This window comes from Exophiala bonariae (genome assembly GCF_035927105.1).
Source record: "Exophiala bonariae strain CCFEE 5792 chromosome Unknown scaffold_2, whole genome shotgun sequence".
In the NCBI taxonomy this organism is placed as follows: domain Eukaryota; kingdom Fungi; phylum Ascomycota; class Eurotiomycetes; order Chaetothyriales; family Herpotrichiellaceae; genus Exophiala; species Exophiala bonariae.
In genome coordinates, this window is record NW_027042477.1 from 1283926 (window position 1) to 1309840 (window position 25915).

At 48.7% G+C, this 25915-nt stretch overlaps 10 protein-coding genes across 10 annotated transcripts; 5 read left to right on the top strand and 5 right to left on the bottom strand.

The window, feature by feature from the left end:
- Window positions 1-296: 296 nt before the first annotated feature.
- Window positions 297-2524, bottom strand: LTR84_004984 (uncharacterized protein; the record flags this gene model as incomplete). The annotated part of the gene is made up of 4 exons (XM_064848556.1): window positions 297-819; window positions 868-1216; window positions 1267-2330; window positions 2385-2524. The coding sequence occupies 4 exons, from the start codon at window positions 2522-2524 to the stop codon at window positions 297-299; spliced, it is 2076 nt and encodes a 691-aa protein (XP_064711180.1).
- Window positions 2525-4519: 1995 nt separating this feature from the next.
- On the top strand, window positions 4520-6526 carry LTR84_004985 (uncharacterized protein; the record flags this gene model as incomplete). The annotated part of the gene is made up of 5 exons (XM_064848557.1): window positions 4520-4738; window positions 4793-5093; window positions 5151-5260; window positions 5311-5723; window positions 5782-6526. The coding sequence occupies 5 exons, from the start codon at window positions 4520-4522 to the stop codon at window positions 6524-6526; spliced, it is 1788 nt and encodes a 595-aa protein (XP_064711181.1).
- A 303-nt stretch (window positions 6527-6829) lies between these two features.
- On the bottom strand, window positions 6830-9184 carry LTR84_004986 (uncharacterized protein; the record flags this gene model as incomplete). Its single annotated transcript, XM_064848558.1, has 1 exon — window positions 6830-9184. One exon carries the CDS (start codon window positions 9182-9184, stop codon window positions 6830-6832), a length of 2355 nt encoding a protein of 784 aa, XP_064711182.1.
- Window positions 9185-9480: 296 nt separating this feature from the next.
- LTR84_004987 (uncharacterized protein) lies at window positions 9481-10386 on the bottom strand (the record flags this gene model as incomplete). Its single annotated transcript, XM_064848559.1, has 1 exon — window positions 9481-10386. The coding sequence occupies one exon, from the start codon at window positions 10384-10386 to the stop codon at window positions 9481-9483; it is 906 nt and encodes a 301-aa protein (XP_064711183.1).
- Window positions 10387-11240: 854 nt separating this feature from the next.
- On the top strand, window positions 11241-12856 carry LTR84_004988 (uncharacterized protein; the record flags this gene model as incomplete). Its single annotated transcript, XM_064848560.1, has 4 exons — window positions 11241-11394; window positions 11453-12042; window positions 12110-12441; window positions 12547-12856. The coding sequence occupies 4 exons, from the start codon at window positions 11241-11243 to the stop codon at window positions 12854-12856; spliced, it is 1386 nt and encodes a 461-aa protein (XP_064711184.1).
- Window positions 12857-13771: 915 nt separating this feature from the next.
- LTR84_004989 (uncharacterized protein) lies at window positions 13772-14371 on the top strand (the record flags this gene model as incomplete). Its single annotated transcript, XM_064848561.1, has 1 exon — window positions 13772-14371. The coding sequence occupies one exon, from the start codon at window positions 13772-13774 to the stop codon at window positions 14369-14371; it is 600 nt and encodes a 199-aa protein (XP_064711185.1).
- Window positions 14372-15250: 879 nt separating this feature from the next.
- On the top strand, window positions 15251-16960 carry LTR84_004990 (uncharacterized protein; the record flags this gene model as incomplete). Its single annotated transcript, XM_064848562.1, has 1 exon — window positions 15251-16960. One exon carries the CDS (start codon window positions 15251-15253, stop codon window positions 16958-16960), a length of 1710 nt encoding a protein of 569 aa, XP_064711186.1.
- Window positions 16961-18572: 1612 nt separating this feature from the next.
- Window positions 18573-19373, top strand: LTR84_004991 (uncharacterized protein; the record flags this gene model as incomplete). Its single annotated transcript, XM_064848563.1, has 2 exons — window positions 18573-18623; window positions 18693-19373. 2 exons carry the CDS (start codon window positions 18573-18575, stop codon window positions 19371-19373), a joined length of 732 nt encoding a protein of 243 aa, XP_064711187.1.
- A 467-nt stretch (window positions 19374-19840) lies between these two features.
- On the bottom strand, window positions 19841-20845 carry LTR84_004992 (uncharacterized protein; the record flags this gene model as incomplete). The annotated part of the gene is made up of 1 exon (XM_064848564.1): window positions 19841-20845. The coding sequence occupies one exon, from the start codon at window positions 20843-20845 to the stop codon at window positions 19841-19843; it is 1005 nt and encodes a 334-aa protein (XP_064711188.1).
- Window positions 20846-21305: 460 nt separating this feature from the next.
- LYS2 (large subunit of alpha-aminoadipate reductase) lies at window positions 21306-25520 on the bottom strand (the record flags this gene model as incomplete). Its single annotated transcript, XM_064848565.1, has 1 exon — window positions 21306-25520. The coding sequence occupies one exon, from the start codon at window positions 25518-25520 to the stop codon at window positions 21306-21308; it is 4215 nt and encodes a 1404-aa protein (XP_064711189.1).
- Window positions 25521-25915: the final 395 nt, after the last annotated feature.

Consider the following 25915-nt stretch of genomic DNA (forward strand, 5'->3'; position numbering starts at 1 on the left):
TTGTGTAATATGTGGAGGCTTCTGGGAAAAGTTATTTGCTTGTGGGTTGTACGATGCCAACCCTTTGGAGACCGTTATCAGTGTTCATATTTTGCATAGGTAAACTGTAGATGCCATACAAGAGAGATTTCTGTTCCTCTCCCCTTCTTGTGCTTAGAAATTTAGAGAATCCTTATGAATTATCAGGGCTCCTGGGTCGATATATCATAAGGCGGCCTTCCATGGCCCTTCCTGCTTTGTGCAGACAATAAGCGAGGATTCTATGCGCAAACTTACAGCCCGGCTCAGGCTATCGATTATTCGAACTGTCCCCATGCGTGCGCGCCGTCAAAGTCGAGGAAATTCTCGGCTAGCAATTCATTCAACAACTTCTCCGGATCTTCCTCCCCCGCCATTGTCTCATACCCAGAATTTTCAGTGCCCATCGAGAGACCTGGAAGGAAAGGGAGGCTTGTCCAAGCAGTCTCCCGATCATTCGAGGCATTGCCCCCAGAAAAGAGTCCAGATGGACCAGCCGGCCTATCACTACTGTCAATTCTCCGATCTAACGCTCCTTTTTGTTTCTGAGCAAATGGGTTCACTGGTTTCAATCCAGATTCGCGATCATCTAGGTCCTTAAGCGTCAAGCCTGTCTTTTTCACTATCTCTTCGAGCATGTGCAAGGAACCTTGTCCGCTATGCCAATGCTCAGAGCTTGCTCGGAGATACGCAAGACCTTTGTGAATATGGATCTGACTATTTTGCCTTCTTGGGGTGGTGATAGATTTGTCCAACGCAGTCTCGATGTGCATCGCGATCACTGTCGAGGCACAAGTCATCCTGAACAATGGTCAGCCGAGTCTACTATCATTTGATGCGAGTACCCACACCGAGAGTGGGCAGCAACCAACAAGATCTTGCAACATGATACGGTCTAGAGTTGTGGACAAGTCTAGCATGGCATTGTGCTGCTTTTGGAGAGCTCGATGTTCTGAACTCTCGTCTCCAGTATCGTACATCGTTCTCAGGTTGCGGTAAAGGACACATTCCAGACGGCTACTCATGGCCTTGAGAACCAATATCCAAACAGTTTCGTTTGACCAATTTTCAATGAACTCGATGTTTAGGTCAGGTGGTAGTTCTTTCCGCCACTGGAGAATTGCTTTCTCTAATTCTTCACATCCAGATCTTGCTGGCTTCGATTCCGTCGATCGGAAGATTTCGAGATATCGAGCACCTTGTAAATCCGAGTCAATAAAATGCAATGACGGTCAAAAGACGGCTTACAGATTCTGGACAATTTTGTGTTTTGTACAAGATAGAGTTTTTCTATTCGCGTTGTTGGCGATGAGAATAGGACAGATGGTCCGTGGTAATCCTCATCATCCCAGTCGTGCTCTGTTAGTTCCGACACATCACAATGATAGTCATTGAGGCGTCGCACATTTGCGCGTCCGGCAATCGCCATTAGAACATCTCTGTTGTAGAGCACCCAAAATAGACGGGTGAAGAGTTTCCTAGTCGATGGGTCAAGTTGAGCTGCAATCTGCTTGCGATGAAGCCCCATTTGCGTGGCTAATCGAACCGCATTGATCAGCCAGAATCTGCAGTCTTTGTCCACAATGAATTCAAAATGTGATGAGGTCAACATCAGGGAGCCCTGGAGAAGACATAACTGGGACTTCTCGAATTCCAGGTCATAGAGCAGTTGCGCTTTAGAGAAGAACGATCTCTGAGCACTCCTTCGATCTGCAAACCCCATCAACGAGACTGAGTCTTCATGCAAAAATGGCACTACGCTCGTCAAAATGCACTGCAAGAGGAAGATCGAATACTTGTCTTCAACCCATCCACGCAGAAATGCAAGACGCTCGAGTATTGGCGTGTACGGGTGGACTTGCTCAAAATAAATCTGGAACAGCTTTTCACTAGATTCCTCAGTCACTCGAGTCTGGAAGACGGAAATGAGAAATTCGTACCATATCTGTTTAGAGGGTAAATGAAATGCCCCTCGCCTCCGTAAAAAGTCCATATTCACGCTTTCGACATCCTCTGCTTGTGATAGCTCGATTCCGCTCGATTCACCGACCGTAATCTGAACAAATCTGCGGGGCTCGTCTTGTCCGAACAACTCTCCCAGAATGGTGGTGGAATTTACACCGTCATAGTACTCCAATATTTCTCGCTTTTTGGTCTGATGACCAACTCGAAGTGGACTCAGTTGGTCATCGCCGCATCCAGCGATCATCCGGCACGTTTCGAGTTGACTCTCTTCTGGCGACACCGTTGCAGGATCTGAAGTTGTTGGAAACAGGTCAACGACAGGCAGGTCGTGGACAAGAAATGCAGTCCTCTGGTCATTCCGAGGTGGTCAGCCAGGAAAGCATTGCAGAGGCAGTTCTTACCTGGGACAATGTCCCTTCTTCTCCGCCACTCGATGGCCCGGGCACTGGAAGACGGAGTTGACCAAGTGGTGCCTGCCATTGCTGGTTCCGAGCTTGAATTTTGAGCGCGCCTTTGCCCCGTCGTAGTCTCCTGTTTGCATTTAGACACCGGTATTAAAAGCCGAAAGTGCGTCGCTCACTCACGCAGCAGATCGATCGGGGGGAGAAATCAGCCTACACTGTACCGTTTTCCCACTCTCTATGCAGCGAGTGCAGGGTAGCCCAGCGAGGCTTGCATTACACCTCACTTTTCGCTCGTGGCACGGGACACAAGCTCTGCTCTTTTTAGTCGTGTCTTGGGCTGGGGGATCAGAGATGGCCATCTCTGATCACACACAGTGCCCTCTCCTTTGATGAGAGATAAAATGGTATGAAAATGGAATCAAGCTGACTTCCAAACGAAAATTCCTATTCTCCAACCCGGCGCCGTGATGATCGTATGTGGCGAAGCTCGTTAGGCAGGCATCGAATCATTCGTGACGTGGCCGGCAAATTGCCAACTCCTGGTGCTTTCAGAAGAGGCCTTCTCTTTCGTCTTCTGCCTTACAGCAAAGGTATCTTACTGATTACCATAGTGGTCAAGAGCTGCTGTGACCCCACCGTTGCGTGTGCGGAACAGTGGCGGTGGGGGAGGGCGTGCTTTCAGGCCATTAACTCCCCTCCTTCCCCGATTGGTGGGTATTTGTCAGCACTTTGGACGTCTCCGGTCTCCTCTACCACTGAACCAACGACATCACGGGTACAGGATGAGAGGGTGTGTTGGTATATCACAGTGAGAACATAGTGGAATTTCGTTGCAGTTTCTAAGTTCTGCCTACCACCCAGACAAATGCTCTCCGATAGACACAGCATCTTCGATTGCTTGAACGGCTCCATTCACTGTTGCAGAGAGAAGTTCTTGACCAGCAGCCATCTTTAATGTCGTAGTCAACTGTTTCGCTCCCTCGTGCTAGTTTAAGTTCCAGACCATGATATCGACTGGGATTCTCCTGAGCAAACCAATGACGGCTGGATCTCAATTCCCCTTCCAGTTCAGTATTAGGAGCATCTGCACCTTGAAGGGTGTACCAAGACTCTCGCTCCCGTTAGCTACCAGGACAGTCAAAGGACTAGGTACCGAAGTCTCTCATCACGAAGACAATAACATTGACGTTGTCTAAAACGTGTTTTTTGGGCCGAAGCTGCTTTACTGACCTTACTATGGGATTTGCTGTAGAATATCTCTTTGACCACGTCACAAGAATAGTCAGATCGAGTAATCCTATGGCGAGTATGAGGTACACTCTTTGTACTGTGATATCAGCTCCGGTATTGAGACCTTTATTCTTGAGCTAATGCCATGCACTACAGTCCCAATATCGCAGGTCAAACCTCCAATGATCCTTGTACATGCCTGATTAATCCTCCAACAGTTGGAGATAATCGCCTTGATGCTGTAACGCCTATATGTTATCGTTCTTGCATCTCTCTAGGTGTGCACGCCTCGAGCAGATAAATTATCTGCTTGCTCAAGATTGACAATATCGCATCCTTTCAGCCTCCAGTCCAGCCAATTTTGGGCATACCAATGCTGGTGCAAATTCTCAGTTTGATAGTACCTTAGGGAAGTTGGTGGACTCGGTCCATCACGATTCCTCCGTCAGTTGTGTCTCTGCCAATCATATCAGATTGATCCAATCTCGCGGTCTGGCCAGATCAACTCTAAAATGACCTATTCCCCATCGAGGAACTCGAATAGTTCGACGGATCAAAAATCTCACAGCTGGAATTGAGACCGAACCCCCTTCATACCCGGGCCTTCTCGCCCCACAGTACTAAGTATCCAAAAAGGTCCCACAATTCACAGTGACCGAGAACGCGCGCTAACCCGCAAGGCCCCAGGCTCGTTTCCCCAGATTGCCATCGCCAGGGGTTCCATTTATCTGATAGTAGAGATAGAACGAAAAATGCTAACTTAGAACACTAGAAAAAGATGCTCTCTCCCCGTGGGCATGAATAGCAAGATCAACTCCCCATCGATTTCAGAGTCCAACTTCGACAGGAGGTCTATCCACAGGAGGTCTAGAAGTCTTTGCTCGTTTCACAAGGTGACAGATATGGTGTCGGATCCCGCTGCTCCTAACGAGCACAGTTCAGACGGGAAACAATGTGCGAGAGAGCAACAGTTCGAGACGGTCGACCCAGAAAACGGCAATATAGTCTACGATGATGCTGAACACGAGCCCGAGCTCCACTACAAGACATACATCGCCCTCGGAGCAATGTTCCTCCTGAATCTGGTCAACACATTTTCCATTTTCTCGATCCCCGTGGCAGTAAGTTGCACATATTCTAAGGTCATTAACAAGCCCACTAACACCGAGGATCAGCTCACAGCCATCGGGATCAGTCTCAAAAACCCTGCAGCCGAGACATGGGTTCCCAATGCCCTCAACCTCGTACAAGCGGTCCTATGCCCGCTTCTGTCATCCGCCTCGGACGTCTTTCAAGTCCGTAAGCCGTTGCTGGTCGGTTCTCTTGTCATTGCTGTGGTTGGAGCTGCGATTGCACCTGGTTCCCAGACCATTTACAGACTTATTGCTGCCCAAGTTCTGATCGGGGTCGGCTTTACATCCGTGGCCTTGGGTTACTCCATCCCTAGCGAAGTCCTGCCCAGAAGATGGAGACCAAGTACGTATATCAATGCCGTCGTAGTGTTGGCTGTCGTGGGCTGACCTAATATCCTAGTGGGACAAGCGTTCATCAACCTGGCCGCCGCTGTCGGTGCAATCACAGGGCCGGTGATTATGGGTGCTTTGCAGAAGAGGAATCCAGAAGGAGGCTGGCGCACCTTCTACGTAATCTTCCTATATCCATATGGTCGGATGTATGCTGAAATTCACCTTAGTGGATCGAAATGGGAATCTGGATCGCCACCGCTGCTGGCATATTTGTAGGATACAGGCCTTCCGAGAGACATACCCGTTTGGACCATCTGTCGTTCCTGCAAAAGCTTGGTCATTTGGACCTTGTCGGCTTCGTGCTCCTTACACCAGGCTTGAGCTTATTACTCGTTGGTCTCAACCTTGGAGGAGGCCTGTACGGATGGACCAATGCTCGCGTACTCGCCACACTCATCGCCGGAATTGTTATTCTCATTGGATTTGGTCTGTACGAGTGGAAGGGCACCAGTACCGGCATTCTACACCACGATCTCTTCCGTGGAGGGAAGAACTCTGGCCGAAATTTCGCGCTTTGTCTGCTCCTGATGTTCATCGAGGGAGTCATGCTCTTCTCTTACATCATTTTTTACCCAGTCATGTAAGTCCGGGCTGCCAAGGACGAGAACCTCATACAAATACTGACGGGGTGTACACAGAACCACAACGTTATTCGAATCAGACCCCCTTCTTCTTGTCGCTCGTGAGCAGCCGTTCTGGATCGCTTGTTTGATCACCAACATTATTTTCGGCTATCTCAGCACTAAATTCAGGAAGATCAAGGAATTTCTGTTCCTAGGGTTCTTGGTTTTCACCGCTGGCATCGTCGGAATGGCCACACTCGAGCCAAATAAGTCGGCCAACCCTGTGATCTTTTCCGGCCTCGCAGGGTTAGGCTTCGGGTTCTTGATTGTCTTGATTGTCACGAGTGTTCAACTGTCCACCCCTCACCATCTCATCGCCACCGCGACGGCAGCAACAGTGTCCTTCCGAGCCGTTGGAGCAACAGTTTTCACTGCAATATACTCGGCGTCGTTCGGATCCCGCTTCAAAGTAAAACTTCCAGCGTACATCGCAGAAGCCGCCTTGAAAGCAGGTCTTCCATCAAGTTCCATCAAACCATTCATCCAAGCTCTCGCTGCAGGCGACCTGTCGGCTCTCTCCAATGTTGGTGGCGTCAATCCCCAAATCATCGGAGCTGGTGTTGTTGCTTTGAAGCAAGCATTTGCTGACTCCATCAGAGTGCTATATATCATTGCCGCGCCGTTCGGTATTGTCGCTTGTATCGCCTGTCTGTTCTTGGGAGACATGAAGGAGACGATGAATTATCGGGTCGATGCACCTCTAGAGAAAATGAGAGCGAAGAGTCACCGAGATGAGAAAATTAATGGTTCGTCGGAATGATGGCCCTTGATATGTTAGGTTAAGTCTGTCAAACCAATTTCAAATGACATTGGCACCAATATTGGGAAGTCGGGGATAATCTGGCTTGGAATCAATAGTCGTGACGTTCGATTAAAAAGACCAGGAGGACAGAGACACTCGTCTTGGGTCTGATGACCACGTCAGGAACTATTATCGCGTGAAGCCTTTAATATCCAGATCAATCTATAATCTCCTGGACTGCAATTACTGTGGCCTAACGTAAAATTTGCAATCGTCTCTCCACTTGACCAAGGCCCCTTTGAGTGCGAGCCTGGTGGCTGCTCATACCGCCATGAAGGACTGTGGTCCAGTATCAGTAGCCTCAAGGTCCCCGAAGATTTCTTGGAAGTCGTTGCCCATAATCCATTGATCGTCCAGAGGAAAGACCGACATCGGTGCAGCGGGATCGGAGAAAAACAGGGTTGCGTTGACGACATTAGCAGTTGAGACAAATCCTTCGGCTGGTATGCCTGTTGATGTAAACATTGCGCTCCCATTCATTTCAGAGTTGAGTGAATGGCCTGGGAGATTTGCAAACTGAATGGACGAAGCGGCCGGATGCTTCTGAACTAAAACGAGGGCTATATGCAAGAGCCTTTCCAATGCCGTTCTGACTCGTTTGGAGGACATTGTCCCGACGCCGAGCTTGCGCGAGATTTCAATCGCATGCTGTAAGCTTACAATCATTTCTGACAACCTCTGCGGGTTGCCCGCGTGTGTAGAGACTTCCCCCCAAGCTGTCTTGCTTGTACTATTCATGATGCGAAGAACAAGGCAAGCAAATAATACCAAAGCAGCGTTGAACGTGTAGTAGGCAGTAAACCACCAGGCTGGTAAGAACGCCGCATCGGAGCCCATGCTATATACAATTGCAACTAAATCAATTGCAGAGGCTTCGCAGACGATGACGCTCTGCTCTGCCACACCACGGAAAAAAGCATCTGTTGAGTCCTCCTCAGCTTCATATTCACGAGAGAGGAGTTTGCTAAGAATTGAACGATGAAGAAGGATTCGGACATTGAGATGACTGAGAGCCATAATCACACTTAGTCGGTCAAAGATGTGATCATCTGGTAGCGGTGTGCTGACCTGCACATCGGGTCTGTCACCTTTCCAAGGGCGTTTCTGCAATTCAGGGGGCAACCCTCTCTTCCATGCGCCAAGTCGTTTCTCAAGGCAGAGAATGGAGTGAGTCATTTCTGACAGGGAGCGCGGTAGATCCGAACCGAGATTGTTACCATACAAATCAGCAAGAACATCTCCAATCAGAAGGTGCAGCTCAATTGTAGCAGTGAAAAGACAGAGGGTATCTGGTAAAGCTGACGAGGCGGCTCCAGCTGTTGGTATGAAGGCTTCTCGGGTCATACTTATCGGCATATCCATGGTAAAGTACTGATTCGGCAAGATCGGCGGTCTACCAAAAGTCATAGCTAGTCGTCTGTCGAGAAGAAGACAACCGAAAAATGTTCTCTTCCGAGTTTCGGCTTCTGAGGCGTTGATGGCTGACGAGTCCGCCTTGCAGTGAAGGCCTAGATGCCAGGCCGTCTTCAACGCCATGCCGTGCAGATCCCAAACGCTGTCGAAGTATTGAGTACCTTGTCGATATTGACTCATCAAGAGGAAGCACTGTATCATTTCTAAAGTCGGCCGCCTGGAATCAAAGCCTTTCGTTAGCCTGCAGGCTCTGTCGAAAAATACCTCGGGTTCAGTTGGATCGTCTTCAGCAGGTTGATTTGGTCGCAGACTGCTAGAAGTGGAGAAGGCAAATATTACGTTCAGTAAGCACAGCCATGACCTTCTCACGCCGACAAATTGTACTCGCTTCATGTTGAAGTAAGTGCTCACGATTTCCTCGTGGTGAACAAATGGAAACAGCATACCCGTATCTGAGAAGAAGAGATGGAGCAATTGTAGAACTCGATCTTCTGTGGGCAAAGCAAGGATATCTTTGCTGGCGTCTTTACCAACAAAGGGGGTGCTAGTGGTGTTTGGCGGAGATGATGCCTGGGTAAATGTGACAAGGGAGCTTTGTTGTTGCTTTTCTACATCGGGTGGAGGCACAACTCCCAGCGCGTGAAGGACACGGGTTGTTGCTGAAGAGATCTGACGTAGAAAGGCGACATTTGAAGAGGGGCCAAAAAACCGGACATCGGAGTCTTCTGGGTCTGCAAACACGCCCATGCCATCGATGGCATCGTCTTCAGAAGTAGCCGATGTGCCATCCACCTCATCAAAGAGGACTGAGGCTGCATTGACAACCCCTTCTCGGGCAGACTGAGACTGCGGCAGCTGTACTGACTGGACGAGAAGTTTAAGAGTATCCTCAATAGAGCGTAGTCGATCATCATATTTGTCTGACGGGCCAGGTGGTGCTGGATGGGTGGTGCTGGCCGTTCCAGGCTGTTCGTAGAAACATTCGAAGCCGAGTTCTACACACAGACTGCACGCAGGTCGAGCACCATTGCAGCGGGATTTCCGATTTCTACACGACGTGCACGCAAGGCCGATCCTGCGTCGCTTGAAGATAGGCGTGTAATCACGCGTCCCAGAGGGACGGGATCCGGCAGCTGGGCGAACCTGGGGGAGTCGAACCGAAGGGACAGCGTCCCCTGTCACTGGGCGACTGACAGTGCTCATACCTGCGAGAGGCTCACTCAGACATCTGAATGCTCGTCCAAGTAGAAAATCTGGCCGAGTTGACAGAGGAAGGAGAGGGATTACCAAGACTTGACTTGGAGTTAAGAACCTCCGGAAAGGCATAACTACTGCCAAGAAGCTAAGTGCACTAGATTCGCGCCAGAAGTGTGGCTAGTGCTGATTGTAGTTGAGTTTTAGGACCTAACCACCTTATTTAGATATTGTAGGAAGTTCAACTGGTGACGGTCTGTCACCAAAGTCTGTTTTCATCTCTACAGTCCACCAGCTTGACTTCTCTAAGGGAGCGTCTCGACCCATTGTGCAAAAGTGGTCGGTTCGAGCTGTGTCTTTAGCCAAGGCAAGTCTGCGCCATAATCCCTCTCGTTGATGAAGGAAAACATGGTATTCAAATCCTTCACCAACCAAATAATCAACCAAGTCGCCCACCCAAAAGTCACAGGCACACCCTTACCAGTCTTTTTCTTGAAAATCAAGTCTATCTCTTGGAAGCTTAACTCGTCGCTTGCAATTGAGAGTGCTTCGTTGCGGATGCCAGTCCTGTCAGGCCTAACGAGAGCCTCAGCAGCCCATCTTCCAATATCCTTCGTTGTCACGACTTGCAACCTTTTGCCCTTCATCCAGTCTCTCCAGCCAGTCATACAAAGTTTGCCAGGAAAGCCCCAATGTGCGTTATCTGCGAACCAAACTGGGCGGATGACGGTGTAGTCCATTCTTTTCTCCTGAGCTGCGACCTGCTTCAGATGCTTTTCGATGTAGAACTTGTCAGAGAATGTTTTGCAATATGATGGGTCGGAGTCGCTGAGTTGTCGACCACCACGATCGACGGACGAGTAGACAAAGTAAGCAACACCATGTGCGGAAGCTGCTTCGATAAAGCCTTTTGCTTCTAAAAGCTCGGTAGGACCATGGGCTTGCGCAAGAAAGACAGCTGTGTGAGGAGAGATGCTAGTGCCGAGCTGCTGAAATAGCTCATCAGGCTTATTCAAGTCGCCAACAACGAGATTGATACCAGGCCATGTGGAAGTGAGGCGTTTGGCGGATGCACCAGCTGGGTCCCGGGTGATGGCCCAAACGTTCTTGGACTCGATATTAAGTTCGGGATTGCCAAGCAGTGCATTGACAACAGCTCCGCCTTGACGGCCAGTTGCGCCACCAACGAGGAAATGCTTAGGAGGTGACATTGGTCGCCATAAATGGACTGTTCGAGAAGGGAAACGAAGGATTTGCTATCGCTGGAGCTTCTAAAGACTTCAGTTGTGTGAGCGGCTTGTAAGAACGTCTTATGAAATTTGGACAAACACTGACAGAAGCTTGCTTGAGCACTTCTATCAAGCTGGGATTTTCTAGACTATGCGTCGCACTGTCATTCCTCCCGGAAACTTTCCGCTGGGATTGGTGATGAACGGCTCCATAGACAAGTGTGAAGGGGCAACAGTTTATCAATCATGAACTCCATGGGATCGGTCATCTTTGATACAGAAAGCAGCTGAGCAATCTACTGGATCGGTTGCGGGTGTAGATGATGTCCAGTAGTTTGTCAGGGGCAAGAAATTCATGATCATTGGCCGGGTAAATCGGGGAATGCATCGGCGCCATTGAGATGCTAGTAGGAATTTAGTGGTTAGCGCCACCTAGACAAAGAACTCCACTTTCGATCCGGTGGAACAAGCACCTATCTCTCTCATCCTTCTATTCTACTACGCACGTCACTCTAGCAATTATGGTCAACGAAATGTCTGAGAATGAGTCAATTCTCATCCGACCTGTTTCCTAGACCTTTACAAGATGCAAAGCTCAGGAAGCTTCCCCCTCCTCCTACACGGTGGAGTACTCAGGATTCTTACATCCGATCCCGCAAGCGCATATTTGACACGGCAATGAGTGGCGCATGGGGTAAGGTTAGGGCGAAAACACGCTCAAGCGTGCATCACGGGCATAATCCTAACATCATGTACTTATACTGCAGTCAGTTCTCGACGAATGCATCGCTGTCTTCACTACTGAAGATTCTCTTCACCTCAGGCTCGGGGCAACCATGCAGGTCCACAAGATGAAACGCGAAGCTCTGTCTCATATCGATATACTCATTGTCGGTGCAGGTCTTGGAGGACTTTATGCCGCTATCGAATGTTATAGACAAGGTCATTCCCCACGGGTAATTGAAAGTAAACCCGAGTTAGAGGCCTTGGGTCAGTATCCTCCAACCTTCACATCTGGCGGTGAAAGAGCTAACTGCGAGAATTACAGGAGACTTTGTCGGTATCGGGCCGTCTGTGACCAACCAGTTTCAAAAATGGCCTGGAATGCAAGAAACCTACAGCAATATCATCTACCGACCGTCAATGAACTTACTCACGCACGATGGTACCTTTATAGGCGGGCCCTTCGAGCTCTCAGAGTCCTCCGACTACAGACCAGTCCCTGTTGGTCGGCCGAAGCTGATCGCAGCTTTATACAACTACACCATGTCGCTCGGAATCCCTGTCATATTTGGCAAACGTGTGATCGACTATGAGGAATCAAAGGAGACTCGGCGCGCTTATGCCATAACCGATGAAGGAGAACGGTTTGAGAGCGATGTCGTGGTCGCTGCAGATGGTATCGGATCTAAGGTGGGGAAAGTAATGACTGGGAAAGAGGTCAGAGCTATCAGCAGTGGCATTTCCGCCTACAGGGTCACCTATCCCACCGAAATTCTGCGAGGAGATCCGTTTCTCGCCAAGCAGTATCCTTTCAAACCCGGTGATCCTGATTACTGCGAAGTTTATATGAGTCCTGAAGGTCAAATGATCACTCTGATCTCGCCGGAGCTCACAACGTGGTTACTTACTCATAAGGTATGACTATCGGAAACATTTCTTGGCCTTTGAAGGACGTCGGATTGGAACGCTAAGTGCTACATAGGATGAAGGGAATGCTGAGGAGAACTGGTCTACACGACTCAGTGCCTCGGATGCGTTAGAGACTCTCCAGAAGACAGGGCTCACATGGGACCCCAAAGTGTCAGCAGTGATAGGGAAAACGCCACCACACACGATTGTCGACTATAGGATTACTTGGAGGGATCCTGACCCAATTTGGACTTCCCCAGGTGGGCTCATAGTCAAAATAGGAGACGCTGCGCACGCATTCATACCCAATTCTTCGAATGGAGCCACTCAGGCGATGGAGGATGGGCTTTCGCTAGCGGCATGTCTCAGACTTGCTGGTAAAGACAACATACTCTCGCGACTAGAGTGCATACTAAGTTACGGTGAGTACAAATCCCATGATATCCGCTCGAGATGTTCATGCATTGGTGTCGCTGCTTTGGGAATTGTCTACTGATATCTACTTCTTAGATTTGAGCGAGTCTCATGTGCTCAGAAGAATGGATTCAAGAATAGGGAAAAATGGGAGCAAAACTTCGAAGAGGCGAAGAAGAATCCCTTAGCCACTGCACAATCGATCGGTCGCTGGCTAGCTCGGCACGATCCTGAGCAGTATGTGTACGACAACTGGGAGGCATGTAAGAACTACATTACCAACGGAGCACCTTTTAAGAATAGCAATCTTCCACCAGGATATAACTATGAGCCGTGGACAATGGACGGGCTGATGAAGATGCAAGATAATGGTCAACTTCCTGTTGATGAGGGAGATTGGGACTGAAATCAAACCTAAATCACTTCGGGAGTGGCATAGGCCTTAGCACACAATCTCTAGCATCCCAGGTATGCTGACTAAGTACGATTCGAAGCATAAGTCTCATATGTGTGAAACACCATTTATGGTACCTGTCAGTAGCCGATTAGATGACCAGATGGACTGAACCTGACAGGTGTAGGCCCGTTAGGAAGGTTCTCCACTGTGGTCATAAAAAAGCTCCCCAGCAACGATGCAGATATCCGCAACGCAACCGCATTCATGACAAATGGAACCAAGATTTCGATACTGGCAAGGATATAAAGATTACCACATGCGTGAGCATGGCGACATCGCCGAACAACCAGTAGTGAGGTCCAGGAATGGTAGACTTCCCCATAGCCAAGCGATGGGTTTCTGCGGCGCCGAGAGTGGGTCGCAGCCCCGGCCGATCGAGCAGCGGCGTCCCTTTCTCGTCCGATAGTTACATTCCGCGTGAACTGACCGCCAACTTCAACAAAACCATCTCAGCTTCTACGAGGAGTAGTACGCGGCTCATCATGACTAATAATGTATGCCTACTTGGTCCAGTGGCTTACTTGTACATCCTTCATGCAGAAGACCTGCGCCGAACTTTGGGAAAGCTGGAACAAGTCTGTTGAATTTGCCAACCCCGGCTCAAAATGCCTTCATCCGACAAGGTGAAGAACATATGCCTTACAATTCAAAGTAACTATACAGCTTGCGACGTCAGTATGCCTGTTCGATCTTGTAACAGTGATCAAGCGCTGAGTAAATCTTGACAGGTTGCCGACGCGCTTCTGAAACTCAATGTGCCAGCAGCTGGAACTGTGATAGATATTAGTAAGTTCTACTTGTGATGTTGAAGTCTCCCTTCTTGGAGAGCTGAGGTGGTGCCTAGGTCCGATCCCAAGGCACAGTATGTCAAAGACTCGACTTGTAGCACCCATCAGCACAGTGCTTTACGTGCCAAAGGCGCTCCCCGATCTCTTGAAAGGGCCGGAAAGCGTACCCAGCGAGTCCAATATTCCGGCAAATATGCATTGGACAGAGTGCACAGCTGAAGGAAGCGTTGTTTTGATAAAACAGCCCGAGGGACAGATTTGTGCGTTGATCGGTGATTTGATTGCTGCGCGTCTGAAGCTTCGGGGTACTTTAGGAATCGTGGCAGCTGGACGTATTCGAGACATTCCGTCGTGCGCTGCACTCTGCGAGGACGGTAGCTTTCAAATGTGGTCACATGGCTTTTCCGCATCTGCTCCGTCACTCGAGACTGTTCCATGGATGGTTGATGTTCCGCTTCAGATAGGGAAAGTACTGGTCAATCCTGGAGACATCATCTGTGCTGATGAGGGTGAGATGGCCATTGTAGTGATTCCGAGGCATCAGCTTCAGCAAACGTTCGAATTGCTACCAAAACTGAAAAGGGCAAGCGAAGGCGTGTCGGCAGAGATAGAGAATGGGTTTCCTCTGCGTGAGGCCACAAAAAGGCACCCAGATTTCTATAGTAATTACAAGTAGCTTTTTGCAATTGTAGCAAGCACCACAGGATTTCAGCCATTCTGCATTCTCAGAGAATGTCACTAAAATTGCACCGCGTTTCAGTCATGTTCTAGCTGCTCTATTTCTAGTGTTTACGGCATTGTCGAAAACGATGCTCGACCAATCAACCGAATCTATCTCTTATCGACTTTTCTAATCCCAGCTGCATAACTTCTGTCTTTCGACAGTGGGTCGCGGTCGTACAGTCCGTTTTCGTGCTCAATTGGACCACTAATTTGTGAATCCGAATTAGCGTGCACAAGAAGTCTCAATTCGATCAATGTGTAGAATGGACGAGCACAGCAAGACTGAACAACGTAATGTCCCGTCCCTGGTTCAATGATCCTAGCGAATGTGGGACCATATCGCGAGGATTTTCTCGGCCATTGGATGCGTACCTCGGTGTCTCCCCACCGATGAGTCACTGAGCAATCCTCTTGTTTTGCTTGAATGAGGACATTTCTTTGGGCTGGAAGCGCTTTTGCAGACTCAGGCGTTGTCTGACGGTCTCGATTTGGTGGGAAAGGGGGGGGGGTTAATGTCGTAGATTGCTCTCCAGGATGTCAAGTGGATGCCGTAGCCGTTGCTGCTCTTATACGCCTTCTGTTTCGGTTCCGGGCTATCTTCAATATCACCGAATACAATGACTGAGAATTCCGCCGGTTGATAAAACTTGGTCACTAACTCGGCTCTTCCTACCCGTTCGTAACCTCCGCCCTGGCGAGGTATGTATGTAGGCATGTTTAGCGTTCTCCGTTTATGGGCAGGTGTAATCATTGATATAAAGCCTAATCCATAGGATGTTCGAAAACTGAATCTCAAATCCACAATAGCTCAGTTCTACAATCTCCAGCGAACATGACAGCAGAGTATTCCGTTCCAGAGGAAGCCCGGAAGTGCCTTTTGGAGGGGATCTTGAACCACAGAGGGCACAAAGGTCTCCCAGAGGAGTGTCATGAGTACATCAAACTGATCAAGTATATTGGTGACGACCAGCCAAAGATGGCTATCAACTGGCGTTTGGCCGAAAGTGTGGCGGCCTTGAAAGGGTTCGAGGCCATTATGACGAATTTACTATTGAGTCGCAAGTACGACCTTACTCCACAAGAAGTGACCATCAACACTGATCATGCCCAACTTTTCCTGATGTCATTCTTCTTACTCGAGATTGAGCCAAAGTCTCTAAGCAACCCTGTTCAACCCACCGAGCTTCGAGAGCTGAACACCGCGCATGCAAAATATTTCCCGAGCTGGGACCTTCACCATCAGACTTCTTCGCAATATCGGAAGGCAGTGACGAACATCTACCAAACAGGCGATAAACGTTATTATCATCTACACGCCAGCTTGAACCCTGACCCGTCACTAAAAGCACTTGACCTGCCGTGGGACATGCCAGAACTGGCCACCATAGAGTCCTCGTGGTCTCCGTTCGAAACGAAGATGGCTGAGAAGAGAGCCGAGCAATGGGACGAAATACTTGCTGGCGAGTACAAGCAAGCCGGTACAATCTGCTTCACACCAGAAGAATATGGCGAGACTCCTCAAGGAAGATCACATGCAGACATCGGTCTATATACTCTTGACCACTATCCGGAGGGTGGATCGCCTGCTTGGTGGCCAAGTGTACCCAGAACATCTGTTCAACGTCCGTTGGCAGGTTTGAAAATAGTCGATCTGACTCGCATCGTTGCCGGGCCTTCAATTGGTCGCACACTCGCCGAGCTCGGCGCGAGCGTAATGAGAGTGACAGGCCCACATGTTGCCGACTTCTCTGGACTTCATCCTGACCTGAACTGGGGGAAATGGAACTGTCATCTTGATCTCAGACAAGAAGAAGACAGACTTAAACTTCATGAATTAGTATGGGACGCCGATGTCGTTATCAATGGCTATCGACCTTATGTTCTTGATAAGTTCGGGATAGGCTATAAGGATATATTCGAGTTAGGAAAAAAGCGTGGTCGAGGTTATATTTATGCTCGAGAGAACTGCTTTGGGTGGACTGGTCCGTGGTCCCATCGTCCTGGCTGGCAACCTATCAGTGATGCATGTACCGGTGTTTCGATGGGATTTGGTCGGGCAATGGGAGTAGAGGAAGCTGTCACTCCTGTTCTACCTAATTCAGACTACTGTACTGGAATCGCCGGTGCTTGTGGTGTGCTTGAAGCCCTGATACTTCGTGCAGAGAAGGGGGGTTCGGTCCTGGTCAGCCTCGCCATCAACTACTACAATAAGTGGCTCGTGGACCAGGTAGGGGAATATGAACAAGGGGTTTGGGAGGACGTTTGGTCTCGCAATGGCCGTCAAGTTTTTCGGCACTTTCACAGCATGAACTATACCGCGCCTCGATATTTGAAGATGTTCCAAGAGCAAGGTCTCCTGAATCTTGACTTTTTCGAGGTTCGTGAATCGAAAGCTTTGGGAGGTGTCAGATTCAGAGTGCCACGACCAATACTACAGTTTCCACCAGGAACTGTTGAACCTGGCTATAACGTTGGCACAAGGGGCAATGGAGTTGATCAACCAAGGTGGCCAGAAGATTTGATGACAGAGGTCGTGAAATGATGATTGTGCGGTATTGAAAATGGTTGTTCTAGGTAAGGATTATAATGTTCTTGATAGTGCGCAGTTGCCTATTCTTTCAGTGCAAATCCTTCATTCCGGCCATGTGTCACTCCACATTCCTTTCAGCCAGCATTGCGCCGATAATGCCCTTTAAGTATTCAACCATGGCTGCTTCTCCGTCTCGGTCAACTAGACCAATTGGAACAATGTGCGACTTGATCCCAGACACCATTTTCTGCGAAATGTTGACAATTTCACGACTCTCTGTAGACGTCCATGTGGATGCACAGAACTGGATCATCATACCATGAGTAGGTTTTCTTTCAATGAACTTAGGAGGAATTGGAACAGTATACAGCAAAGCGAGATTTATAGTATATTGCGAAATGCGCAAAGTTGATTCCACATACCAAGATATCGGGTTGCGTGTCGATAAGTATTTGTGGGAGGGCTTCTAGGGTTGACGAATTGGCAATATATTGAATGTTGTACTTGTCTTTCACTTCTTCCAGAACCCGTGTGATGATCCGTTTTGCACGTTCTGGATTCTTGTTGACACTGACGAGAGTGTAATGGTCGTTGTGAGACATATCTCTTTCTGTCTCTAGTAGAGTAGTACTAGCAATGACGATGCTTCAGGAAGTTGAGTTTGAAGTTGACGAAGGACAAAAAACCTGAAGAAGGGCCACTAAGCATGGCCGGAAACAGTCAATGAATGCTTGCTAATCTAGGTAGGCAAGATACCAAAGAAGAGAAAACGCACTGGATCTCTTCTGAATTGTAGCACTAGTTTACCGTTGCAACTCAGAATGACTTGACAGGCTCGGATTCTGTGGACTTTTGCGGGACATGTGCACCATGATTTCCCCACATTCAAATGCAGTCAAGGTTTCAAGCACGCACGTATGGAACTGTATAGCAGACAGTCGCTGGACAGGATGGTCTTCTCTAGGCGAAGGATGGAATTAGATCTTTCTTAGCGCTGCTAATCACCGTCAGTCTCGCCAGTCTATTGGTCTGCTGACAGTGATTTGCCTACAAATTAATATCTTGTTTGATTTCTCGGCGCCGAGATTTGAACATGGGCATAGTGATTTCAACCTAAGTACACTTCACATGCGTGCTAGGTACTTGGTATCTCAAAGGAGCAGGATGAAGTTTTGCCACCAAACCCGAAGAGAATCCGCAACCAGTGCAATAGTCAGGCTGGTGTGTGGGAAGGAATGGCGAGCAAGAGTACCCCCACCGGAAGATCGTAGCCAAAGCTTTCCCCAGACTACATTCATACTTGAAAGCCATGGTGACATAAAAAGTACTTTTGGTACAAGGTTGTCCACATCCTTCTTCGAAATGTGGAAAGACAAAAAAGAGACTTTCGTTCCCTCCATCTTCCCTCCAATGCTATAATTAGTTACTTGCAGAAATGGCCTCTCAAACGAATGCACAGATACCGGTGAGCAGTGGGCATAATGCTGGCAGGATGACGCCTACCATGGAACATCACCACTTCGATGAGAGTCTGACTACCCAGGTAATCGCTGCGACTGGTCCCAATGCTCATCCCCGACTTGCTTCGATACTTCCCAGTCTGGTAAAACACCTTCACAGTTTCATGAGGGAGTCGAAAATTACCAATCAAGAACTGATGGCTGCCTTCGACTTAGTAAGTACTTACTTAGTATTCACTTTAAGGATTGGGGGAAAGGCTGAATCTGACGCTGTCCTCTCGAAGTTAGCTTGGGCTGGCAAAATGACGGACGACAAGCGCCACGAAGTTCTTCTTGTTGGCGACGTGTTCGGCTTGGAGCCGCTGGCAGACGAGATCACCTATATGCTTGCGGCTGATGGTTCCACCGTACCAACGGTCCTGGGACCCTTCTGGCGTGCGAATGCCCCTATCAGGAACATGGGAGACAGTATCGTTTTCGGGATTGAATCAGGCGACCACACGTATATGCATGGTCATATACTTGACGCACAAACAGGAGACCCAATAGAGAATGCTGAGCTCGACATCTGGGAAACGGCCCCAAATGGAATGTACGAGCAACAAGACCCAGACCAAGTTGACATGAATTTGCGTGGTCGCTTCAGGACGACTGAGGACGGCTCATATAACTTGTATTGTTTACGACCTACGACGTATGCCATCCCACAAGACGGGCCAGCTGGCAGGCTTCTTCAGCTTCTCGATCGTCACCCGATGAGGCCCGCGCACATACATTGTATTGTTACAGCAGCTGGTTATAAGCGGCTGACCACTGAACTTTTTGACAGGCGAGATAAGCATGTTCATGACGACGCGGTATTTGCAGTCAAGGAAGCTTTGGTCGTAGATTTCATACCCAAGGAAGGTGATTTGAAGGCTCAATTTGATCTTGAGTACACTTTCAGGCTCGCCCGACAGGCATGAAAGGGTTACACGAAGCAACATCCTTGCTGCATATTGCTGATGACTTCAGTATTAGCACATCGCGGGGACCATATTTAGAAGATTAGCACATCGTACACTTAACTGAAATCACGCTTTCTTTTCTCTCTATTGAGCAACACAAAATGTACTAGGAAAACCTAGCTAGGTATTTATATAGTTAAGTACTAGTAGTTAATGTACTAAGTCTAAGTCAACCACGTAACTACTTATACTTTCTCATTGACAGATCGTGGATTAGCTTTAAAAGCGTTGTGATTCTATACACAAGTTCAATACTTAAGTAATACTTAGTACTCGGACCCGATAAAGAAGCCTAGTAGGTAGTACTTAGCTAATACTTAAGGGTAGTGCCTAATCTAGCAGTTAAAGTAAATCTGTGGTGCTAGACACAAAGTTCAGAGTTTTTTCACAAGGGAAGTACTTACGTCTAAAGCCACATCCCATAGTTATAGCTCTAGTATTTCTCTCACATGCATTTTGAGGTCGATCCACCATCGCTGGGTAGCCTCTATCGTCCAGAACTCGCCAAAATTATGAGGCACGCCCTGATACACGACCAGCGATGTCTTCACACGCGCTTTATTGAGCTTCTCGGCGTATGCAATCCCTTCATCTCGTAGAGGATCTTGTCCTGCCACGTAGATGATGTGTGGTGGAAGACCATTAACATCACCTAGAAGGGGTGATATCTTAGGATCGGAGCCTGCGGTTGGCGAAGGCACGACAATATCCCAGATTGTGCGCATCTCTCCAGAAGAAAGAAAAGCGCCGCCGCATTCTTCATAACTCGTATATGAAAATTTGTTCTGGGGGAAATGCCTGTAGTCGCAGAGCACTGGGACATTGAGTAGCACGCCACGAATCTTCATGTTCTTAGCTAGCGCGGCCTGAGAGAGTGTCGCTGCAACGCCCCCACCGGCAGAACTTCCCGCCAATATGACCCTGTCAGCATCAAAGCGGAATTCATCGCTCCTTGCCAAGGTATTTGTCAGCACATCCCACGAGTCGTCCATATAGGTTGGTGAAGGGTTATCAGGTGCAAGTCGATACTCAACACTGATAACCACGAAGTCGAAATCGGCATATAGTGGCCACAGTAACCATGCCTCCTCTGTGATGTGTGTACCCTGAACCCAGCCACCGCCATGGGTGACGAAGAGTAAGGGGAGATTTCTTGTAGTGGGGACGCGTGAGGCGAGTGGGCGTGACACTTTGACGGGGACTTCGTAGCCATCCCGTGCTGGAATAGTGATGTCGATGGACTCGTAGCCGACAGAACTGAGTGGGTGTATTTTCGTCCACTCTGCTTCGCTAACATTCTGGTCAGCCCGCGCTGCTGGGAGATCAATATTTGGAACTTCGTATGGTGGTGATTTCAGGCTGTAGCCATTCTTTTCGGCGAAGCTCGTCCAGTCGGGGTCGGCCTCAAAATAGTGAGAATTGTCCTGCATTTGGGAAGCGTCCGTGCAGTGAAATTTCAAGTTGTTGAACTGGTCTCAGATTCAGAACGAAGGCAGGAAGGAATAATTAGAAGGAAGGAAGAAAATCAACCTGCTTCCCTTGGCCTTCTGATAATCTCGTCCCTCCTAATAGGCACGGGCGTATGCCGGATCAAATGTTTAGGTAATTTTCAGTTCCAATGTATCTCGAAGCTCTGATCTGCATGCACAAAGAAGGTTCTCGTACTTAATTAAGTCCGCTCAATCGAAAAGTCTAAAAGAGAGATCTGACTCATCGTCTAGTAATAGTTACTAGAATAATCACTTAAATGATAGGCTTCTAACATCTCACTTAGTATATACCACGTAGACTAATCGTTTTCAAGACCACCTTCCATTCTCGGATCAACTGTACAGATATTGCGCTGATCCTGTGATTAGAGCAGGGGCGGCAGATTGATGGAGCGCTCGACTAAGCCAAGCCTCCCCTTCCACCTACGCTTTGCAAGGCATCACGCTGCGCCGAGGAGACTTCCACCTCGGGGAGGGTCTTGACAGCTCCGTTCTGCACACCTGCTTCAGGAGCCGGCAAGAAGCCGATCGACACCAGGTATGAGAGATATAGACCTACAGTGTTCTTTGTGACACCGCTACCAGCACTGAAATCGTCTCCAGTCCATTTGCGATCTGCGTATAGAGATTTCTCGGCGTTGCTGTCATCTAATTCAGGAGCTCGTGTGTTGGACGGCAGGTCATTGGCGACAAATGTGAAAAGTGGCATGAGTGCGAAGTCTGAATTGGAAGCGATGTAGTGCTCGAGACTTGAAGCCCAGGGGACATAATCACTCAGCTTGGAATCATAGCCATATGTTTGCAGAACTGCTAGGTATTGGTTGAAGCGAAGTCTGGGATGGCCAGTGATGTGTGCCACTTGTACGCCTTGGTCTGAAGGAGGATGGAAGGCACAGGCGACCACAGTTCGTGCGACATGGTCGACAGGCACCATGTTGACGGTATTGTTGATGTTGGGTCGTGATTTGAGCTGGATACAACCTTTTAGCATACGGATCAAGAAGTCGTCAGTATTGGTCACCCCAGTCTTGGAGTCACCCAAGACGTAGCCCGGTCGAATAACACACCCACGAAGACCTCTACGGCCGGCTTCACGGCTCAAATACTCAGAAGCCCACTTGCTCTGGCCATAGCCTGTACCGAGGCCTTTGCTACTACCACTCAGGTCGTCAGCTTCGCTGATGCCTTCGCCACCAGCAGCAACGATGCGTTCAGATTCAAAAACGAAATGATCATGGTCAAGAACGCTTGTGGAGGAGACGAAAGCGAAGAATTTCGGATTCCCTTCTCCACAGAGTTTCAAAGCCTCGATCGTTCCTAGGACATTTGGAGCTTTCAGTGTTTTATATGTGTTGATCCAGTGGACTTGGGCTCCATTGTGAACCACAACATCGGTTTCCTCTGCAAGCTGTTTCCAAATAGCATCAGAGACACCGAATTTCGCTGGACCAAGACTTCCTGCCACGCATTGAATTCGTGATGACCACGAGTCGGACCAGACACCGTATGCCTGACATGTCACCTTGATCCTTGACATCGCCGTGTTCTCGTCTTTGGCTCTCACCAGTACAATGACTTTCTTCACCTCTGGCGATTTACGATCAAGGAGGTCCTTGAGAATAAACGAACCCAAAAAGCCAGTCGCGCCAGTCAAGAAAACTACCGGACTTCGTGAAGCGTCAGTTGTGGCAACGGGGAAAGCCTTTGGTAAAGTCTCAGCCATCTTCAAGGCGTCTGCTCCATACTCATCCTCCAATTGAACACCGTTAGTACTGCCTTCATCTTGTTCTCTTCCTTCGAGAGACTCTCCTGCTCTGATATGATCAATATATGCTGCCATGTCCTTCAAAGTAGGTCGGTTGTAAATTTTGCTGATTGCAAGGTCAACACCGAGTGTTCGCCGTACCTGATATGCTAATTGTTGGGCTTTCATACTTTCACCACCAATTTCGAAGAATGATTCGGTAGGCTTGATAGTATTTGCCATCAAATCTGGCACTAATTTCGCCCAAATGCCGGCCAGAGCTCGCTCACCTTCGGTAAGTGGTTGTTGCATTGTTGACCTTCGTCGTCTGCTAGCAGTGATGTCTGGGAACGGGAGCTTTGGTTTGTCAATCTTTCCATTGGGGTTCAATGGCATTGCTTTCATCGGTACGATAACGGAGGGAACAGCATATGCTGGTAGTTTGGTTCGGAGATATTCCTGGACCGTCTGCTGAAGTAATCTGAAACGGTCAAATCGCTCGGCAAGTGACCCATCGTCTGGGTGATCAACTTTACCCTTGGTCGCAAGGAAAACAGTCCAAGATTTAAGTTGGGGAACAACATAGCTGACCAAGGTCTGTTCTTCAAACTTGTCTCTTCGTACAAGTGTGACATTCTCACGTACCAATGGATGCTGAGACAAATGGGTGTCGATTTCTCCAAGTTCGATTCGAAATCCTCGGATTTTGACCTGATCGTCAGCTCGACCTGAACATTCCACATCACCAGAGGGAGTATAACGACCAAGATCTCCGCTGCGATATAGCCGATCTCGAGGGCCTAAGTAGTCTTGCGCCCATGGTGCAGTCTTAAACTTTTCCTCGAAGCGAACTTTATCTGCTTCTAGACCTTTCTCATGACCAGGAAACCAGTTGGGCACGAACTTTGTTTTGGTCAGTTCTGGCGTGCCCAGGTATTCTTCGGCAAGACCGGATGCTCTGACATAGATTTCTCCAATCTCTCCAACAGCACAGAGCTTGGTGCGGTCGAATCGATTGACTACGAGCATCTGAACGTTGTACATGCCACGACCAGCAGGAATGACGTCCTTCATGCCATCAAGGAAGCCCTCTCGCTCCGCTCGGCTAGGAAGCTCGTAGTAGCTGACTGCCCTCTGGGTTTCTGTGGTGCCATACATGTTGACAATTCTCACGTTCGAGGCCAGGTTTTGTAGAGATCTGCAATCCCGCTTGATCAAAACATCGCCAACGAAGAATGCATGATGAAGTTTATCAAAATGAGCAACTGCGCCACCAACCAAGATTTGACCCATAGCAGGCGTCAAATGCGTCACTGTGGCACCGTGTTTTTGCATCCATTCCGCTAACCTCTCATTCTGAATATCATCCTTGGATGGAACCAGCAGTTGTGCGCCGAGGAACAACGGTGTGAACATATCCCGCTGAATTGGGTCATGAGCAATACCACTGAGCATCGTAAATTTATCTTTCTCTGATAGATTGAAGGTTTTGGCCATCCAGTCGAAGTAAAATGCCAGTGAATAATGGCGCCCTTTGACACCCTTCGGCTTCCCTTCGGATCCGGAAGTGAAAGACAGTGTAGGCGTAGAGTCGGGTCCTACTATTACTCCGGGACTTTTGGCCTTGAGCTCTCGAGTTGTTTCGAATATGTCTCTACCTTCCAAATTCCCACCCTGCAGAAAACCATCATCTTGAAGGCGCAGTGCTGGAACCTCTGTCCGGAGATTCAAGTTCTCCTTTATGAAGCCGCGAACCTTGTCGGACAACTCTCCGGCATCCTGGGTGGCTTTCTCGATCACAACCAGTGCTCGAGGTCTGGACACATCAAGATAGATATTTTGTCGATCTGGTGGATATGCAGGGTCCAAGACTGAAAATGTACCACCTGCCTTTAGTGTCCCCATGACTGCAACAACGAGGTCGACACCTCGATAAGAGTAGATCATGACCACATCTCCTTTCTGTAGCCCAGACTGAACCAAATGATGGGCTAAAATATTGGACGATTCGTGGATCTGCTGGTAAGTGAATGTTCTTTCTGGGCCATCTTCGGACTTTGTCTCAACCACACATGTTCTGTCAGGGTGAGATTCGGCATTACTGGAGAAAATATCATGGATTGCACCTCGGAAATTGGACCATTCTAGGTCGCTCGTTGGATTTGGAAGGAGGGTTTCCTCCCCTCTGGTCGCAAAAACTATACCACCAACAGGAGAGTCCACTCCTGCCTCCATAACATTTTCGAGAAGTTGTGCAATCTGGGCCAGGATGCCTGCTATCCGTACACTGGAAACAAGACGCTGATTGTACCGTGCTGTTAGGCGGAGTTCATGAGCAGAGGAGATACTGTAAGTCAGCAACAAGTCAGTGGTTTCGATACTAGCAAGAGTCGTTTCAGCGTCACTAGTATTGAAGGCTGCGAATTTGAACAATGATGAGGTGGTTTGCAAGTGGCTCTGAATAGCTTCGAGAGGCACTATTCTTTCCAAGGCTTGTGATGTCAAATCATGAACCCTCTTGTACAATTGTGCAAATGTTTCCGAAGCTGATACTGGAGTTCTCAGAACGAATGGTTGGCCATCTAGTTGAGCATTGGTACCGATGCTAATGTCTTCATCGCCAGTCAATCTACTGATCAAGATGACAAGAGCGGTCTGTAAGACAGTGATGCTCGAGCCCAAAGACGATAAACCCTTGATTGCATCGTTGGTAGCAGTGGGAGCAGCCAACCACTCAACGGCTTCGATGGGTCTTTTGTGGGAATTGTCAGAAGCTGCCTCGGGATAGTCTCTTGTCAGAGGTGAGATGGTTTGGTCTTTGAGGTGATCGGTCCACCACACCAGATGCTCATTACCCGATTCTGGCGCCATCTTGATGGATTTTAATCGCCCTAGTCGCGCAGTTTCGGTTCTGGCCTTCCAAGTCAAAACGTGATCGGTCAGATCCAGGACACCATCGGCTTCAACAGCTATCGAAAGAGTTACTAAATTTTATCTCTGAGTCATTTTGAGTTTCTTCGACGCAAACAATAAATTTTGTGAAGAGCACCAATCCGATGTCGGAATAATTGACGGCCCGAAATCTTGGCATCGAGGTTTATCCGACCTCCGACATGTCGGCTCCTTTCCCACTGCTAATTTCCAGTTGGTCAACCACAGCCACGAGTCTCTATCGCGTTACGCAGCCCCCAAGCCTCCCGATGATGATACGCGGGACTAACAGCTTCTGAAGAAAACTAAATCAACAGGGGGACTTCCTGTCTGGC